Consider the following 20,095-nt stretch of genomic DNA (forward strand, 5'->3'; position numbering starts at 1 on the left):
TGTATCTTGTTTTGGATAAAAACGTATACCAAACCATCCACTTGACAATTCTGGTCTGTGACTCCAGTAGTCTCTCAATGCTAGGTAGACTAAGCTTCCCTGTGGATATGTCATTAAATTGCATTAAAATGTCACATCAGCAACGCCTCACTCCCAGGTCAGTTAGCAAACACACCTCCATAGGTAGAATACAAGTAGAATAAGCTGAATTCAAACAACCTACAGCTGCCCCTAGGAATGTTCTGGTATGTGAAACACCACTGAAAGGAAGGTTTCTGTCTTTATTAGCTGGCAGATCATGGCACTACAAGGAAACAGGATGTGTTTGTCTAGACTCTAGCACACCATGGAGTTTTTGTTCTTTCCCCTGTGTAAGGTAAACACCATTCCCTGCACTGTAAACATGATGAAGTCAGATGTTCCTTCCTCTTGGAAATACCCACTGGGAAATGGAGGGTTGTGGGGAGGAGGAAGTTGATAAAATCCTCCAGGAGGAGACAGGTGGAGTGTCCATCTGCAGGTGGGTACATTAAGACCAATGGAGAGGAACACTCTGCTTCTATATCCTGTGGAGTCCAACACCAAGCTGAAATATTGCAGACACGTGAGACTGAGTGTGAGGAGCCATCCCTTGCTGACAGGGTTTACCAGGTGTTCAGCTGACACGTGCCTGTTACAGTAGAGAAAAAGGGGAGAAACGTACTCATGGTGATTGCTGTAAAATGCAAAGTACTGTTCAAATTGTGTAACAAATCTTACATACGGGAATATACAAAACCAGCAATTTTATTTAAGGAATAGAGTCCTTCATCTGTGCTCTGGAATGGGCAGAATGGGAGTTCACAGTGCTGGGCTGGGGCTGGTTGTGTACAGCTTTTATGAAGAAGATCCATACGCTCTGTTACCTCACCCCAAATCCTCAGGACTTCACTTGGACTCACCCTGATCGGTTTAGCTCCAGAACTGAAAAACCTGGAAAATCAATCGGTCCCTGTTTGCTTGGCTGGTTTGTTACTAACATTGATAAGCTTGCTGCTCTCGAGCAGCTGTTTTAGAATGATGGTTATCGTTGGATTTTCATTCCTTATTTTCAGTGGTAGCAACATCGTGAGGAGTCAGAAATTGCCTCCTTCATTTGGCTGAAGATTTTGATGGTAATTGATAATTGTAGACCTGTTGCTGACTGAGGGGGCTGCCTGGAACTTCTGTAGCATCAAGCACAGGTCTACAGCCACTTAATAGCTTTTATCCTGGGATAAAAACAGTTCTCAACGATTTTAGGGGGAAAAAGTAGGTGAGATCCTATTAATCTGTAAGTGGGTTAATGGCAACTGATCCCATTTTTAGCTTAACAAATGCAAATGCCTAAAATTTGGGATGCTTAAGCAATATTTCTTTCCAATGCTTGATTTCTCTTTTAAGGCTTTCGCAAGATGTTTTCTTTAATGTGTTGTGGGTTTATTTTATTATTTTAAAATAGAAATATAAAATCAGATACCTTAAAGGCTGAATTTCTTTTTACCTGAGAGTCACTTTGCAGAACTTAATCTATTTTATTTACTATGTTCATTCATTAGCCTATGTACCTTTTTTCCAGAAAATATTTATGATAATGGTGGGGACAAATACAGTGGAGATGCAATAGAACTTTGAAATATCTTTAGCTATGTGCCTTGTGATTTAGGACAACAAAAAATTAAATATTAAATAGAAATATTTGAGATTTTTTCATGTAAATGCCTTGTTTGTACAATTTTTCACTTGGGTCTATGGTGTCTTTGTGGAATGTCAAAAAAGTCACAGGCAAATAGGATTTCGTCTTTTTGCTGAAAAACATGCGTTTACATCTTGAGTGACTCGTTGACTCATTTTAGCAAATTTTGATTTGATGGGTACCATGAAAATTTTTAATATATACAACTAAATACTTTTTAACAGCCGGTCTTTCCATCTATGACCTAAAGAGAAGCCGGTTTAGAAAAGATTAAAAAAAAAATAATCCTACAGATAGTGTGTATTTCAAAAAACATCTTTCACTAGCGGTGTTGCACTGTGCAGTAGGAAACAAATAATACTGTTCTACTAAAAAGTTCCTGTTGAAACCATTTGATTATAATGGGTTACTAGTTTCTATGACAATCGTATAAAGCTAAGCAGGTGTTACAGTGTGGTTTTATTTAAATGTACGCTGCCGTGCTGCAGTGGTATTTCTAATGCCACATTTTGTCCAAATACGTTGTCGTCTCTGTCAAGGTTAGCAAAATATAGGTGGATACAAATCCATTTTACATATCTTCAGAGGGCTACACCAGTTTTCATTGTATTTTACAGATATTAGTACTTTTCTGCTATTTATGTACTTTAAATGTTAGAGGGTCAAAATAATCTTTCGGCTTAGCATCTCTCACCTGCAAATATAGCAGGGGTGTTATATTTACTTTAATACGTGTATAAACTATGCAGAATTTTTTAATAAAATGTAATATATTTTATAAGCTAATAAGACTGAATGGGTAATTAAAGGTTTCTAGTGTACATTACTATAACTTGCAAATATGGAGACATTTTGGTAATCTTTCTTACTAAAGATGTGAATGTTTAATGTACTTTCACTGTTTCTACTTTGGTAGTCCGATGGGAATTCAGTAATGACATTTTGTCATGTCAAACTGTGAACATAAATTTGTACTGTACAGTCCTCATACTATATTTAGTATAAAATACATATGTATTATACTTGTTAATAAAGCCATCAGAATATTATTTCTGGTCATGTCATCATCTACTATACCACAACAGATAGTTACACATGCACAACGTTCATTAATGTGTCAAAGGAAGTGTGTAAAATCGGTACTGAATAAAAATAACAAGAACCTACCCTTCCCCCCAAGAAAATCCCACCCTATGAGAGTCTGTAAAATGTGTTTAAACACATTAATTTCTAATCCAAGGAGCCTGCCATTAAGAAGGATGAGGTGATTACCACACTGAGGTGGGTTGGACCCGCTCAATGTCACTGCCTTGCAAAGGCCACCTGCAGCCCTTCTTCCCTGCAGACCCCTTTATGGGCCAAGGTGCCAGAAGGGGGCACACAGGGGACGGATGTTTGCAAATAATGTGCAGACAGGACCAAAGCATGATGGTTTTCTTCAGCACATGCGAAAGGCCCCCACATTGTGAACCTAGGTGTTAAAGCAGCCATTTGAAGGGAGAGGGAGAAATTTTGGAAGCTGTGGATGAAGATTTGAAAAAATAAATAAATTCTCTATGGGCAGCACTGAGCAGTGCTCATCCCTTATGCACGTGCCTTTAAGAAGAAGGACACAGCTCTTGCTGTAGCAGACTGCCTTAGAGCACCTTCCCCAAGGGCCTCTCAGTGAGGTTATCTGCAGGGCTCGTTTGGTTTCAACACCACTGCCTACCTCGTGGGGTACACCCAGCAAGACACTGTGAGAGGCTGCAGGAATGGCTTCAAGACACGCCTGCTCAGCCCATGAGTAGGAAGGTTTGTCATAAGCTGCTCTCTGTGGGGCTGCCCAGGCCCCCAGGAAACCCCCTGGCTCTCTGAGATGTCTGGGGATCAGAGGGCAGCTGGGATCTGCAGCTCTGGACCAGCGCCACGTCATGATCTCCAGCCTCAGGGGAGACTTAAGAATGCTTCTTAAGCTTGCTTTGAGGTTTACGCATCGCTGAAACAGTGCAAAGGTGACAGAGAAGAAGCCAGGAACTTGTCCAAGATATTAATGTGTGCCAAGCAATCTAAAAGCAGAAACAGATGCTTTCTTCTTCTAGTCAAAACTAACACAGCAGCTAATGATTTTAGCAAGCATGCAGGTTACATATTTGGTTAAAATCTTTCAGGAAATATTTCCAGCCATCAGGTAGTCTTGGAGGGGGTAGAAAGGGAAATCAAGGCACACATACCCCAAGTTGGAGCCCTGCACTGGATAAGAGGCTTCTAAATAAATATGTAAAAGAAATATGGGTTTTTGTCTGACAAATTTACGATGAGCAGAATTGAATTTTCATCACTATGAAAGAGCATGGCTCTGGAAGGGCTTCCCAGGGTAGGACAGGGGTGATGACATGCATGTGCCTGCTCTAGAAGAATGGGCTCCTATTTTGTGTGAAGAGAACTGGCTTCCTCCCTCAGGGGTATGAGTGTATGATGGGCAACTGAGAAGTGGACCACTAAAACAGGGTTATTGGCCACCACAGCAGCTCCTAGGTGACAGTGGACAGCAAAGTTAGGTATGTTTTTTTGTTTGTTTGTTTGTTGACATTGGTTTGGTTTGGTTTTGGTTGTGGTGTTTGTTTGTTTGTTTGTTTTCCCAGTTAATTGGTGAACTCTATTTTCACATGACAAAATTGAGTACTCAAAAAATGAAATATTCTCAGTGTTGTCTCAAGTAATAAAAGGGATTGACGTTTTCAGTTTTGTGACAGCATTAAAAAATCATAATATAATGTTAATCAGCTTTAAAACCTTTTTTTTTTTTTTTTTTTTTTTTTCCTTTAGAAAGAGGCAGTTTCTTCCCAACAATGCCTCAGATCTCTGATATTTTCCTTGCATCACACATTTTGTTGGTGTTGCTAAAACAGGGCAAAACCAGAGGGCAGTAGGGTATGTTATTTTATATGGAAACCATGTGTCATTTGTTTTACTGGCTAGAGATAAAGAGATTCTGTTATACTACTGGAGAGCCTTTGACCTACCAATGCAATGGAAGTATATACAGTGGTATAGACCAGAACAATGACTGTGACTCTCAAGCAAGCTAATTAAGACTTTACTCTGCACAGATGTGACTTTGTCTGACAAGTTTCTATTACTCCTGTGACAGATGCTTTGGATTTTGTGCCATTTAGCTGACAGAATCACAAACACTAAATATAAAACATCCCAGAGCTTAAAGTCTCTGAAGATGTTCAAAAAGGAAAAACTGACTAAACTTGGGGCTTTCTGCTTCTGGTCCCATGTGTTTCACCTCAGCAAAAGCAGAGCCAAGCGCAGGCCTGGCCTAGGCCACCAGGCTTTTTTTTCCCAGGGGGGCTATGGGACTACAGGCCGGAGGATGCCAGGAGTGGATTGTAACCTTCTTGTGAGCTGTGAGATCACTTCTGGCACAAAACTGAGGGCAGTCTGTGTCTTTTTAGAAACTCTGGTGGATGTCAAACACCAGCTAGAAGTTTTGACCCATCCTCATAAAGATCCGGTAGGCCATGAGACGCCAGGCTCATACCTTCTGGTGTACTTTGCTATAGGAGCCTATCTCAGCTCCAAGTCTCTGGATGCTAAACAAATGTATAGCTGAATCTGTCTCTATAAAAATGTGTTTTCCTAGCAACTAGGGATTTTTAATATAACTGTTCCATTTTCTCTGAAGTTATTTAGTTTTTTTGTCCTTCTCTAAGTGTCATTGCGTCCGTTAACTTTCTCATCTCTGTTCTTTCAATAATTTATATTTTGCCACCAGAAAAAGAAAAATTGAGACATCTAATGATATTTGATTAGAGCGAATGGTTATCCAAAAGTACAGAAAGGATGGTATTTATTGCTCCCCAAAACTGCTTCAATTAGACAATGGAAAATAAATCCTGAGTCAATAGGATCAGATATTCAAGGAGTGTGTTATCACAAAGAAGTATGAGGTAATCATGATTTGGGAGCTTTCACACCTCACCTGCAATTTGATCAGAGGGCCGGGCAGAGTTTGTGATCTGCTCTGAATAAACCCCATGAATATATGCTCTCTACACCCTACTTATTAGGAGCAAGCTATGGAGCACGGGACTGAATCACCACCACTGACTCAGCAGGAGAGCTGCAACCAGGAAGATCATCTCCCGGCCAGGGGAAATACCCTCTTGTCTGATGTATTCCACACACATCTCAAGGGGCTCCTGAGTTTTCTGGACCAACATGATCATTTGTTTCAGTTTTGCTAGCGAAAAATGTTGTGTGTATTTTTAGCTTGAAGTGGAAAAATGTGTTGTACGTATTCTAGTGTGAGCTTTGTTTTAGGAAATGGTCCGTGATAATTTAATCGGCCACTGGGTGTCACTCTTTATCTGAGGAAAATAGCAAAATTTACGATGAAGACATTGTACTTTAAGAAAATATTTCTCCACGCACATGTAAGAAATGAAGCTGCTACATCTGTCTCACCTTCCATCACAGAGTCTGATCCTATCACACAGAAACCTACTCAAAAATTCGAGATTGATTTTGTGTCTTTACAATGATTTTTAGCCATAGAAACACATTTAATGTATTCTCTACAGTTAAAATTCTGGTTTGGCAAAACATGAACAAAGTCAATACATGATGTTGCTTTCTTGTGTGCTTTCAGGCCTGTGATTGCAGTGACAGCAGTTCTCAAATTCTTAATGAATACAGACGTTAGTGTGACAATATTTCAAGATTTTAACCAGCTATTCATATCCTGTAAGTTTTGAAAACTCTCCAAGAAACAACTCTATGAACACGCCTTGCTTAATGAAACCTATGAAGGTTTATGTAGAACCTAATTTTCTACATTTGGTCAAAAAAAAAAAACAACAAAAAAAAAACTTTATGAATTCACTGAACAGAAACAAGAGCTTTAGGGAAGGGGGAAAATAGTTCCAACAGAGAAGTGATGAGAAACTCCATCAAATGCTAAATTAAAGAATAAAAAAACCCCAAAGTCTATTTTACATGGATACAGGGTATGCTACTGTGTGCAAATAACTAAAATTCTTGGTAAGGGTATGAAAGATTTGTGAGGTAGGAAGGACAGAGGATAAAGGGAACTCACAGGGTTAATAACTTGAAACAATATACTTAGCAAACCTGAGAAAACAAATAATTTCTTTCACTTTTACTTATAACTTCAGTTTCAGAACAGTCTAAAATACGAGGCAATCTTCACAGGCCCAGAATACCACACGCATTATTTAGTATGTTAAAAAAAAAAAAAAAAAAAAAAAAAAAAAAAAAAACAGCTTGCTGACTGCATTACATTTATGGAGACTGGAAAGTCTGATTTGAGAAATCTTACTTCTTCTTTTCTCATTGTGTGGACAGGGCAATGTGTGCTCTTTGCAACATTTCCACTAAATATGAATGCTAGTCATATCCTTAGACTTTAAAGGTTTGGAGGGGAGAGGAAGAAGCCTGCTATTAGGGAGGAGAAAGTTTTCTTGTAGCGTTCTCAGCTGCAAAGCTCAGAGGAGCCCTGGAGAGGTAGCAGCTATCAAGCCCCTCACCAGCTTAATGCATCGGCCTATATTCCTGAATGATTCCTTAAGTATCTGAGAGCTGTAGAGCATTTCAAACCTTAAATTATAGGCATACTTTGGCCATAGCTATTATAAAGCAGACACTAAAGTTTAGGTAGACAACTGCTTAATAGCAGACAGCAGTGTTATTGAGGAAGCAAATATTCTACACAAGGAATGATGTTGTACAGTCAGGGGAAACTTGCTAAAAAGGAAATGCAGCAACTCCAGCTGTGCCTTCTGGCTGCAGCTCCAGGCTGAACATCAGGGCTGTTGTGGAAAACGCCCTGCAGCCTGCCATCACAGGCCGACTGACACAGGAGCTCTGCCATTCGTTTCCAGTGCCTGTTCCCTGGCTGCTGAGTGAGGTTTCCATGAAGCACAAGTGACTCAGAGGGCAGGGCGAAGCCTTGCTGACATGACCTCCTGCAGAGCCCTAAGCTCCCATTTGAGCATCTCCCCTGCTTGTAAATAGCCTGCTTGTCAAGCACGCCACATCCACCGGCTCCCACCAAAGTTCTGGGTGGTTAGCAGCCTGTGTTAGGGATCACATCCTCCTACAGGCTTACTCACTTCATATGCCACTCACGGTTGCGGTCAGAAGGCTTCTCATTTCCATCAGGTGGTGTGTATAATTACACAGCTCCTCGCCACCAGTGACACGACACAAGGAAGTATAATAACAGATTTAAAAAAAAAGAATGAGACATCTATTAGTTTATCAAATTAAATCCAAGTACAGCAAATAATTAGATGCCTCCTATCAACAAGTATCATTAGTTTAATTAGATTGATTTTAGCAGAGAGGTTATTTCCCAGTGAAGCACACACTTTTTATCCTGAAAGGTGACTCTCAGTGCCTGGTGATGAAAGGGCAGGATAACAGAGTTCAGTGAAACTCTAGAGATAAAAGGGGATTTACCTCAAAACATCAGCCTCCTGAGTTTAAATACTTAATAGATGACCTAATTCAGTGACAGCCCTGGTAATGCAACTCTTTCACAACGGTTATGCAAGTTCTGCTTCCTATTTTCAGTAAGAGGGGCTTTTCTGCAATATTATCACATGGTACACATTCTGAATACCTACAAAACTACTCTGCGAAGTAGGTTACTTACTAGCTGATCCAGAGAGATAGTAATAAAATACATTTTATAATTTAACAGAAGAATTACAGTGGTGTAACTGAGATAATTTTTTTAATGAAATTGTCACAGATTGAGACATCTTTTTTTTTTTTTTAACCCTTACAGTTGAAAGAGTTCATAATAAGAGAATATATTACTGAAGTACTTATATATAGCTATACTTCTGAAAACAAGCAGCCCAATACAGCTTGATATGAGCACAGCAGAAACAGTAATAGTATAACACAATAAAACCCATAAATTCAGATATTAGCTATTATTTTGAAAATAACCAATAGCAAATTTTATGAAATGATTGCTTGATGGGTAAATCTATGCAAGCGGCAATGTATGGTACAACAAAGTAAGAAGGATATTAAACACGGATTAATGGCTCCAACTTCCAGCTTTTACCCAGGGCAGTCTCTGTCTGTGATCAAGGGAAAGATTTCCCAGAAGTGAAAACAGGCTTGGAATAAGTTGCAGGGAGGTCTGAAGGTGTAGGAATACTGTACCCTTGGCATCTGTTATGCTAGAATACAGAAATTGACTTAAACAAGAGTTTTGTTCTTGTTTGTATTATTTAATTAAACCTAAGGAAGAAGACCCCTAACATCTTAACTCCAAAACATCCCTGCCAGAACAAAGACTAAGTACATGACTTTACAATCCCAATGACATTGAACTTTTGTTACTTTCAAATATGGCTAGAATCAATGGGAAACATCCAAAGCAAAGGCAACACAAGCTTGGAAAAAAAAAAAAAAAAAAAAAAAAGTGAAATTACTAGGAAAAATCCTTTCTCTTCCTCTAGTCGATGATGGGGAAATAAGAGAAAACTTCTGACTACTTTCACAGTTAAAATAAGCAGTAGTAATTTCCATATGCTTCACAACTACATTTTGCTACAAACTCAAAATATGGAACATTCTTTAACACAACTTAATGCAGGACAGTCAAGTCACTTAATCAGAGGCTGAGTTATACTATCAGTAGAAGTAACATCATCTTCCTCCTCATTTGCTTCAAATGACATTGGTAGGTTAATATTAATAGCTGCCCTCAGGTTAGCCCAGAAAAGGGCACGCTTGCTCCTCTCCTTTGGCCACTCCAGGTACGTTCTCTTTGCCATGAGAGCCTTCAGCTTGTGGTACCTCGCAGGGATAATATACGGAGGGATAGGCTCCAGCAAAATCAGGATCAAGCTGTTGCAGTTCTCACTGAACAACTTGTGATGGGCAAAGTACAGCTCGTAGTGACACCACTCGCTCTGCACAAAGTTGGGAGACAACACAAAGATTGACTTGTAGCTCTTGTCTATGCAGTTAATGATATTCTCCACAATGCTCTTGCCGGGAACAAAGTTTCTCTCGTGCTGGCACAGCTGGACGCTGCCCTCCCCCTTCTCCAGGTTCGGGATCAGCTCGTTCTTCACCCACACGGAATCGCGCTCGCTGTAGGAAATGAAGGCGTGGAACTGCAGGACGCTTTCCCGCTCCTCGGGGCACTCGTGCCAAGCTCTGCGCTTCGTCTGCGTCCACTGCCACAGCATGCGCACGTACCACGGCACGTCCAGGTAGATGCACACAAAGGCCACCACCCCCACCAGCACCAGCGTCAGCAGCAGAGCCGTCACAAGCAACAGGGTCGTGTTGCAAGCCAGCTCCGTCAAGTGGAAGTCCTTCAGCTGCGTTCCCTTCAGCTCCTCAGGGTACTCGCACACGTATGCCTCCGGCCAGCCGGACAGCTTCCCCCCAGACTGCCTCTCAAGACGCATGAAGGCCTGCAGTTCACAGGAGCACTTGAACGGATTGTGCCCAGCTTCCAGCTCCCGCACCCTCTGGCAGCTCTCAAAGAAGTCGGCGGAAGGGGTGAGGATCGAGTTCATCTCCATATTCAGGATCTCCAGGGCTGAAAAGCCACCGCACCCCGGCAGGTCGGCCAGCCTGTTCGACGCCAGGTTCAGCTCTTTCAAGGACTTCAGTTCAGCAATCCCCTGGGGGACGCTGGGGATCTGGTTGTTGTGTAGGTCCAGTTTCTTGACATTGACCGGCAAGCACCCAAACACGGACTCTGTCAGCTGGTTTGAGGACAGGTCCAGCTCCTTCAGAGACTTGGTCCATTGGCAGTGCTCCTCGGCTCCATCGTTACGCAGCAAGTTGCTGCTCACGTCCAGATACCTCAGTGATTTCATGTATCTGGTCATGGAGCTCACCTTGGAAAGGCTCTCAAATTTATTCCTCTTCAAAATAAGTAACTTCAACTCTGCCAGAGTACTACAATTCTGGAACAATTCATCTGTCAGGGCATTGCGAGAAAAATTTAAATATTGAAATGAGCTTGCTCTCTGCGGACAAAGCATGTGTGGCATGTATGCATCACATATTGTCAAATTGGCAATATTCATCTCTGAAAACTCTCTGTATAGAATCTCCTGGTTGAAATAATAAACCTTATTACGAACATGCTCCAAAGTTAGCGCTTTCATGGAGACACCCAAAGACATTACTTGTTCCAGAGAGCTTAAGAAGGGTACAAATTTATATGCAGTCAACCCTCCTATTGGTCCCCGAAAAATCAAATTTCTCACAGTCAGATGCTCCACAGGTGAATACCAAATAAGCAGGAAAATTTGCAAAATGATAGGCCATTCTAAGTCCACAGTGTCAAGCATCAGAGCTGTTGTCTTGATTTTCTTCAGAAGCTTTAAAGTAGGAGAGGGGAAATCTTTGTAGCTCAAGGTATATCTTGTATTAACTATTTTTAAGTTTTCTGAAGTGCTCATCCCATCATACAAGAGGGAAAAACTGAAGTTTTGGTTTGCTGAAAAAACAATGTGAAGGCTCTTTGTATTTAAGGCTGTTAGACTTTGAGGCTCGTACAGAGAAAAGTTTTCCAAGGTAAGGAAGACAGTGTTCAGCTGTAAATGTGTGATGTATCTGAAGTCTGACCTTCGTATCATCATGGCACTTAATCCTAGATATTCCAAATTAAACATGGTCCCAAATTCCTGACAGATGGGCAAGACAGTAAAATTATTGAAAGAAAGATCTAAATGTCTAAGACATGCAAGCGTTTGACAATAAACTTTCCAAATGTTATTATGAGATAGATCTAAGTATTCTAAATCTTGATTAAAAATGAAGACATTAAAGTCAAGCTCTGTAATTAGATTATGAGAAAGATTTAATACCTGAAGGTCAGAAAGAGAAATAAATTCAGAGTTACTAAGTTCAGAGATCCTATTATGTGATAAATCTAATACATGAGTATGGAGTGGAATGTTTTTTGGAACATCAGTTAGCAAAAGGCTTGAATAGTTTGCAATGAATTTGTTTTCCACAGTTGGCTGGACATTATTCCAAAGTGTGAGTGTAAAGACACAAGCAAAGACATAGATACTTGTAAGGGATCCCATTATGCCTTCTAGAATTATCTTGGTTCTTTAGAGAAACACAGAAGCATATCTTTGTTTTTTGTTCAATATGTCTCAGTGAGAAGTCCAGCCCTGTGAAAAGAAAACACATGGAATTTTCTGAATTTGATGAATTGTTGAATTTGTTGTTTATTATTAAAATAAAATTCAATACAAAAAATATGTAATAAATATATATTTTTACTTACTTTCTCTAAGTTATTACCAATTCCCGCCCAAAACTCCAGTTATTGATTTTGTCAGTTATGTAGAAAATAATTTGTATATAATGGGAAGAATACAATAAGAGGAATGTTTTAAAAAATGCAAAGATGTTAAGGAATTCAAATTTCTCAATCATCTTAAAAAAATGACACAGACATCAATGCATTTAGGAGTAAAAGAGAACACAACAAACCTCCCATCTGCTTTTTCCCTACGTCCCATGTCCAGACACATCTGGTGACAGAACTCCAAAAGGCCCATGGACCCTCACAGGAACCGGTGCAAAAGAAACCTTTTCCCTCAAGAGCTAAAGGATATTCTTTACACCATAATGAGATAGGATATGGCCATGCAACCCCTCCAAGTTCACAGATCAAGGAAGTACAAAGACATAGGTGTCCATTTTTCAAGTAAGACAAGGAGCTTGAGGACCAATTTTACTGTCTCGTTACTATTGTAATGCCAGTATGTACAAAAGCATGCTAACAGGAAAACCACAGCATAACTGGAGAATCCATATGAAGTAGCAGTACTCAATAGCTGAAAGAAAATACTTAACACTTCAAAGACTCCAAGATATTCTAGGTGTCCTAAGACATTTCCTGCATTTTCCAAAGTATCCCATAGTTGCCAACTTGACAAAGAACCTCCCCAGAAATGGTGAGGAGTGAGGAATCCAGTTCCAGAGATCAAAAAGCAGAATGACTAAATGTTTGAGCCTATCAACAGCCTACATAGACTCAGAACAGCACCTGCTCTACCATGAAAAACCATGCTTTGGGCAGTACTATTGTGTTATCTAGACAAGACAACATAGACACCACAGACAGGCAGCCAGATGTATGAATGACTCACCAATTCTTTTAGAAGACAAAGAGACCCATTTTTTTTCCTCTGCTGATTGTGAGGTTGGGGTATTTGGGAAGGGGAGGAGGGGGAGGGATTCTTCCTCTGTGTAATCTTTTGGTAATAAAAAATAAAAGCCTATTTTCTGTCAGTTCTGGGTGATAATATGTTAGTCCCTACTGATTTGATTGCCTGATATCAAAACTCTTTCCTTTCCCTTCTAAATCTTCTGCCAAGCTTGATCAATTTTTTTTTCCAAATAAATAAAACAAAAATATGTGTAATTAACATATAGAGCAGTATAAGAATGAATCTTATATGCTTATATTAGCATATAAGAGCAATAAAAGCATGAATAATTAAAGTATAAAATTAGTTCTGGAGAATCAAACTGAGAAGTCAAATTCTATCTTTCAGAAAGTTGTACTAGGCAATCCAAGCACGGAACAGATCCTAAATGAAGCTGAGATGGTTGGTCAAAGTACAGTATCACTCGCAAGAAGAACCAAGATTACTTTAAAGAGTAGCTGACCCTGTTCTTCAGACATTATTCCAAGAAAACCCTCTTGAATCAAATAAAATTTGGGGAGATGGGAAGTCAGGAACAAAACAAGACTTTTTTTCCTGATGGAACAAAAAAATAAAATAATAATAATAATAATACATTCTCTGGTCCATGCTCGATTGCCAGATGAATTTTAGTTTACTATACACACCATGCTGTACAGTGCAAGGGACAATCCACCCTGTAGAGCAGTGAAGTGTGCCAAACTCAAAGAATAGAGTAGATCTATACGGTGAAGCAATATTAAGGATCAGCAGTAACCCATCCAACACTATTGTATGACAGTATTAAATCAGAGTTGGTTGAGAATGAAAATTGCCTTTTTTTTTTTTTTTTTTCCTTTCTTCTGTGTTGAAATTCAACATACAAATGAGCATTTCCACTGAAATTTTAAAATGCAAGAATATCTTCCCCTGGTGAAGAAAGACAACACCTGAGATCTGATGGACTCCAAAACAGCCATAACAAAAAATTTTGAATGTAAATAAAGTAGAAAATATTACCCACCTTTTGAGCATTGAATTCTTCTCCAAGTGAAGAACCAGCATAAGGCTTCGGCATACTCAGTTAACAACCTCAAGACAGATTTTCAAGCACATGTAATCTTCAAGCTAGAGAATCTTATACAAGATGTTAATTCCTTAACTACTGTGCCAGGAAGTAGAAAGAACAGTTTTCCATCTGTAAACTACATAATTCCAATAAAGAATAACATTTCCCTGCAATGCAGGTATTAACAGCACAATGAAAGGAAATTTTTAGCAGTTCAAACTCAAAGTACATTTACTTCTGCAATATTTACCTAACTGTATGGTTTAGGAACCTATCTGCAGTACAAGATGTTCCCCAAAAGCAAGAATATTTAAATAATTCTGCATTTCTAATTTCACGTCTGTTTCTGATGGTTACACAGATGTTCTGGAAGTTCATCAACTGCATCTCCTCTTTTGCACGCACAGAAAACAGGAAGCAGAACTTTCACAGCCAACTTCTCTTTGTATCAAAATCTCTTGCAGAGATCTACCCTCCTGAGTTAGTTTCCCCAACAAGCAGATTAGTTAATGTAGCACATTAATTAATCTAATTAACTAATACTAGATCCAAATCTAGTAATGGGGCAAACTGATGCAATTCAAAACATTTACAGGTCAGTCATCTTTACACTAGATATGGCTTGGATGGTTAAATCAGGGAAAACTCACATTGTACTTTAATTCAGAAAACTGGAAAAAAATAATAATCTAGAGATAGTATTTTCTATATGAAAGCTGCAGAGCAGCCATGAAGACTAAAGCCATAGAGGGCAATCTGGGAATGAAGGAATCCAATAAATCAGTCATTCAATTAAAATTTTGAGCAGGAGCACGAGCCTAGTGAACAAATCAACAGAGCAGAGAGTCAGTGCACTTCAGAGGCACATGTAAATAACCAAAACCAACATCTCATTCCCATGAGCCTCCAAACTAACACAACATGCTTCAGTAAGATTAATCAGAAAGGAAGAAAGACGCCAAGATAAATAAATGAACAAAGGTTCGTTTTATCTTAATAAATTTTAAGATTAAATTCATGACGTATGTAATGAATCCCTCGGGTATGAGCAAACTGGGGCATCTTGGATGACTCTGGACTCCATCAAAAGCTTACTCCCCACCACGAAACAGCACCTTGGAGGAGGCTTGAAGGCAAGAATGTATTTAGCTACAGAAAGAGGAGAAGTATGACAATTTATGTCAGTATGAAGTATGACAACTAGTTGTGCCAGGTATATCTGAACCTTGCATTATATTCCTTTAAAATTTTTCTTTTGCCTTTCCAATTTTGCAAAGAAGAATGTAATATTTTTGCTTTGCTGGAAGAAGATTTCTGGCTTTCAATTTGAGATTGATGAGTAAGATAGTCTTGCTAAAACCTGCTGACAGCAAACCATTCTGCTTTCCTCAATGCAGTGATCTGAGTAACTCATTACAGATTGAGACACCTGTGACCATAGACAAGGCTGGAGATCATGAATGGTTCCATCTGATTGTCAGCTGATATTGTTTTTTCCTTCATGTTAAAGGAGAGGTTCCCACTGAGAACATTAATCCATCAAAATGAATAGTCTAAGGCACTTGTTGACAGAACAATGGCAGTTTTCCTTCCAGTATAACTATGGAAAAATCTTTGCTGTGTTGACAAAATCAAATATACCATCAGCTTTCTTCAGAACTGACTCCAGCGCACACAGGATTGTCAAATGAAAAAGTACCCACACCTTTATTTATAATATGTTTAATTTCCTTACCACCCTTCTTTAGGAGATGTTAAAGTACATTCAAAATGCAGTTTTGTGCTGCGTAAAATACAATTTTGTACAATTGTACCATAAAGAAAATTTGGAACTACTGAAAATAAAACTGACACTCCTAAATACCTTTCTTAATTAATTCATTCATTCATTCATCAGTTAATTAATTAATTAATTAGGGGCATTGCACAATGTTATTTTTACTAACCCATTCAGCAAAGGTTTGTTTGAGGGAGGTTTCAGTTTACTGATTAAGCCATTTTGCATGATAGCAAAAACTAAAAAGCAGTGTGTACCTGTTCACACATCCTGAATGTAGCAGGTAAAGACCATCCTTTCTGTCCTGAACATATCTATACTCATGCAGATACCTTGTTCCATTTGTTAAGATTATACTGCTGTATTTTGGGGTGGTTCGTTTCTGGCTTTGGTGAAGTTTTTTCTTTTTTCCTTTTTTTTTTTTTTTTTTTTTTTTTTGTTGGTTGGTTTTTGTAGCTTATTCTACCAATGAGCACTTACTTTCACAAACAGCCCTTCCTCCATGTATATCTCACACATCTGCCTCTATATTGTGTTTACTTACCTAGGGAGGAACTGCAACCACACTCAGCTGAATATCAGAAGCTATTTAGGATCAGTGCTGTCCTGAAGGATCAAAGGATTTCCCCAATAGGAACTGCTAAAGGGAACTTACATGTGCAAAACATTGAGTTAAAACAGCCAGAGCAGTTAGACTCATCCAAGCACTTACAAAAAATTAACAGTTACCAGAAATTGCAAGTGGCTAGGTCAGTATTTGGTCATACAGAGGACCTTAACTTCAATGGCAGCTCTGTCATTGTCACAACTTACTCCCATGGGTCAAGCAGGCAAAATGAATGCTAAATGCCACCACAAGTTAAACCGAGCAGAGATTTACCACATTTAATGCCTAAACCTATTTTGCTTGGGCAAAGACAGACACCAGGATTGAAGCATGGAAATCAAATACAGCTCTCAGCAGGGCAACCCCTGTGTGCATTGTGACTTCCATTCTGTCGTAGTTTGGTTTCCTTTATGCTACACACTACATAAATACATATATATATATAGATATATATGCATGTGCTTTTCACTGCATTCTGCACATTTTCTAGGTTTTGGAGGGTGGTTAACACCCACATTATCAGTTTTGTATGTTGATATTGTTCTGTATGTGAAATACCATTCCTGCTAGTCACTGAGATGACTAGTCAAACGCCAGGAATATGCTGATATGGTATCTGACATCAGAATATATTTACATACACCCTTTTTTGACGCATGGGAGCTACCTTCCAGAATGCGCACGCACAAGTGCCAGAAAAGAGGCTGACAAGGGATGTGAGGCTAACACATGGCCCCACGTATGGGAAAAAATCCTCCTTGGACTAAAACTGGTTTTATATAAAGTGTTCGGAGTATGACAGAGGCTAAACTAATTATTTTGAATATCCTGATATATCTCTTGAGAAATCTCTGCTAGGGAATCTGAGAAACTGGATGCAGTAATTCACAGCACATGTAGCTGTTTGATCAATTATTTGGCACATAATGTAAACGTAGCTTATCCTTCTGACTTCATGAATAGAGGCTTGACCATTTGTCGCAAGACTTGGCAAATCTTTTCAGCCTCTAACTGGTTATTGCCTTTCTGATCAGAAACCCATAGCTGCACTGCAAAAGATGCTATTTCAGCTGAAATTGACAGCTTCTTAGAATCATGAAATCATAGAATCATCTAGGTCGGAAAAGACCTTCAAGACCACCAAGTCCAATCATCAACCTGACCACGGAGTCCCATCATGTCCCTAAACACCATGTCCACACACCTCTTAAGTACCTCCAGGGATGGGGACTGAAGTGTCTCCATGTAATTCTTGTAGTGAGGGGCCCAAAACCAAATACGCTGCTTGAGATGCAGTCTCACGCAACTGGACATGTCCCATGGGCCCAGCCTGTCTGTCCTGGTTTCAGTTAGCACAGAATTAATTTTCTTCCTAGTAGCTGGTGGAATGCTGTGTTTTGGCTTAGAATGAGAAGAGTGCTGATAACACCCCGATGCTTTAATTGTTGCAGAGCAGTGCTTATACTAAGCCAAGGACATCTCAGCCTTTGCTCTGTCCTGCCAACGGGCAGGCTGGGGGGGTGCAGTAAGAGCTGGGAGGGGACAGACCCAGGACAGGTGACCCAAACTAGCCAAAGGGGTATTCCATACCATCTGACGTCATGCTAAACAATATATAGGGGTGGCTAGCCGGGGGGAGGGGGCCGGACTGCTCGGGGTTAAGCTGGGCATCGGTCAGCGGGTGGTGAGCAATTGCATTGTGCATCACTTGTTTGTACATATTATTAGTAGTAGTACTATTATCATCATTGTATTATTATTATTATTATTATTATTATTATTATTTTCCTGTCTTATTAAACTGTCTTCATCTCAACTCACGAGCTTCACTTTCCATTTCTCTCCCCCGTCCCAGAGAGGGAGGGGGGAGGGTGAGCGAACGGCTGCGTGGTGTTTAGCTGCCAGCCGGGTTAAACCACGACAGTCTTTTTGGCGCCCAACGTGGGGCTCGAAAGGTTGAGATAACGGCAGATCTGACCAGAGTGTGTTAAACTAAAATTGGTATAAGTATTAGACCTGCTTAATAGTCACTTGTCATAATGCTGATTGCTTTAATCTCAACTGTGCTGCGCCTGTTTTCCAAATTGAGTATTATAGCACGTTATTTTCCGTATGTGCTCTCTGTCATGTTGTTTATCCTCTCCGGGCCCTGGTTTCAGACCATTATGGTACTGTGTGTTGTATCAGTGGCTTATGAGATGATGAAATATCTGGCCATGACTCTAACCTGGTATTTGTACTCAGTAACATCTTCGATTCTATACTTTGGAAACTGTATTTTGGAAACTATTAGCAATTGTATCTGTTGCCTTTTTTCATTAGGGAGTCAATCTGTGGAGGGGAAAGGGGAAGATAATTTTTCTTACTTGATCACTCTCCCTTTCTCCTTCACCACCCCTGTACCCTCCTTGATCACTCTCCCTTCCTCCTTCACCACCCTCTTATCCTCCGAGTTTATTACAATAGCTCTCCAAGATATTGAATATCCTTGGGATACTCAGACCAGCATAGTCCTGTTGTTCTGCCTCCTGAATGCACTTCAGGTTCTGCTTAAAGTTAAACAACTACTTATGAAGCTCATCCGGAGATCTGCCCGGAGGCAGTATAGTTGTGGGTGGCAGGGAGTATGGGTGGATATGGGCAGGCATCTAGAGCAGCAGTTGGCACCCCCAGTGTGTTGGAAATTCACCCCTGAACAATGGCAAAATCCTCAAAAACTGGCAGAATGCTTGAAAAAAAGGTGTAATGATTCTGGCAGTTCCAAAGTAACACAAATCATTGTAACGTGCTGGGGCCTGGCTCATGCCTATCGAGCTGCCATTGATACTGCTATCAACTTAGTGACAGACCCTGCGGCCACTCCAAACCCTGTGACAGATCCAACGGCCACTGTGACCCCTACGGTGGATTCTGCAGCCGCTCCAGTCCCAGCTCCTGCAGCCGCTCCAGTCCCAGCTCCTGCAGCCGCTCCAGTCCCAGCTCCTGCAGCCGCTCCAGTCCCAGCTCCTGCAGCCGCTCCAGTCCCAGCTCCTGCAGCCGCTCCAGTCCCAGCTCCTGCAACTGCTCCAGTCCCAGCTCCTGAAGCTGCTCCAGCTCCAGCTCCTGCAGCTGCTCCAGTCCCAGTTCCTGCAGTCGCTCCAGTTCCAGCTCCGGCCGCTACTCCAGTCCCAGTTCCTGCAACTGCTCCAGTCCCAGCTCCTGAAGCCGCTCCAGCTCCAGCTCCTGAAGCCGCTCCAGCTCCAGCTCCTACTGCTGCTCCAGTCCCAGCTCCTGCAACTGCTCCAGCTCCAACTCCAGCTCCTGTAGCCGCTCCAGCTCCTGTGGCCGTGTCAGAGAAACGAGCTGTAGCAGTGCAAGTTGACCCTGCAGAGGGCATTCCAACCCCTGTGGCAGACCCTGTAACAAAGTCAGAGAAACGAGCAGTAGCAGTGCAAGCTGCCCCTGTAGAGAAGGTGAAAATATGGTATAGAAATTCAAGTCGTTTAGAACGCAGAGAGTCTTCTGCCAATCCAGGTAAGGCTTCTGCCAAAACTAAGTATAGAGATGACGAAGATGATGACGACGCTGGGCCGTCAAGGATTCAGGAGGAGGAAGATGAGGATGCCGAAAGAGCAACAGTAACTACCCGAAGCCTAAACGAGCGCGAGCTACGAGATGTGCGAAAAGATTTTGGTCGCTGTATAGGTGAGCAGCTTGTCACCTGGCTGCTCCGGTG

At 40.7% G+C, this 20,095-nt stretch overlaps 1 protein-coding gene across 2 annotated transcripts; it reads right to left on the reverse strand.

The window, feature by feature from the left end:
* Positions 1 to 8,448: 8,448 nt before the first annotated feature.
* LOC311436245 (toll-like receptor 1) lies at positions 8,449 to 14,432 on the reverse strand. Of its 2 annotated transcripts, XM_084518249.1 has the most exons (3): positions 13,952 to 14,427; positions 11,796 to 11,901; positions 8,449 to 11,403 (listed from the first exon to the last, which is right to left on the reverse strand). In XM_084518249.1, exon 3 carries the CDS (start codon positions 11,389 to 11,391, stop codon positions 9,355 to 9,357), a length of 2,037 nt encoding a protein of 678 aa, XP_084374375.1. In that variant the 5' UTR covers positions 11,392 to 11,403; positions 11,796 to 11,901; positions 13,952 to 14,427; the 3' UTR covers positions 8,449 to 9,354. The 2 variants fall into 2 exon arrangements, with proteins under 2 accessions (XP_084374375.1, XP_084374374.1); XM_084518248.1 differs by having other exon boundaries at positions 8,449 to 11,901; positions 13,952 to 14,432.
* Between the last annotated feature and the right edge of the window lie 5,663 nt (positions 14,433 to 20,095).

Source organism: Aythya ferina (assembly GCF_964211825.1).
Source record: "Aythya ferina genome assembly, chromosome: 4".
NCBI classification, from domain to species: domain Eukaryota; kingdom Metazoa; phylum Chordata; class Aves; order Anseriformes; family Anatidae; genus Aythya; species Aythya ferina.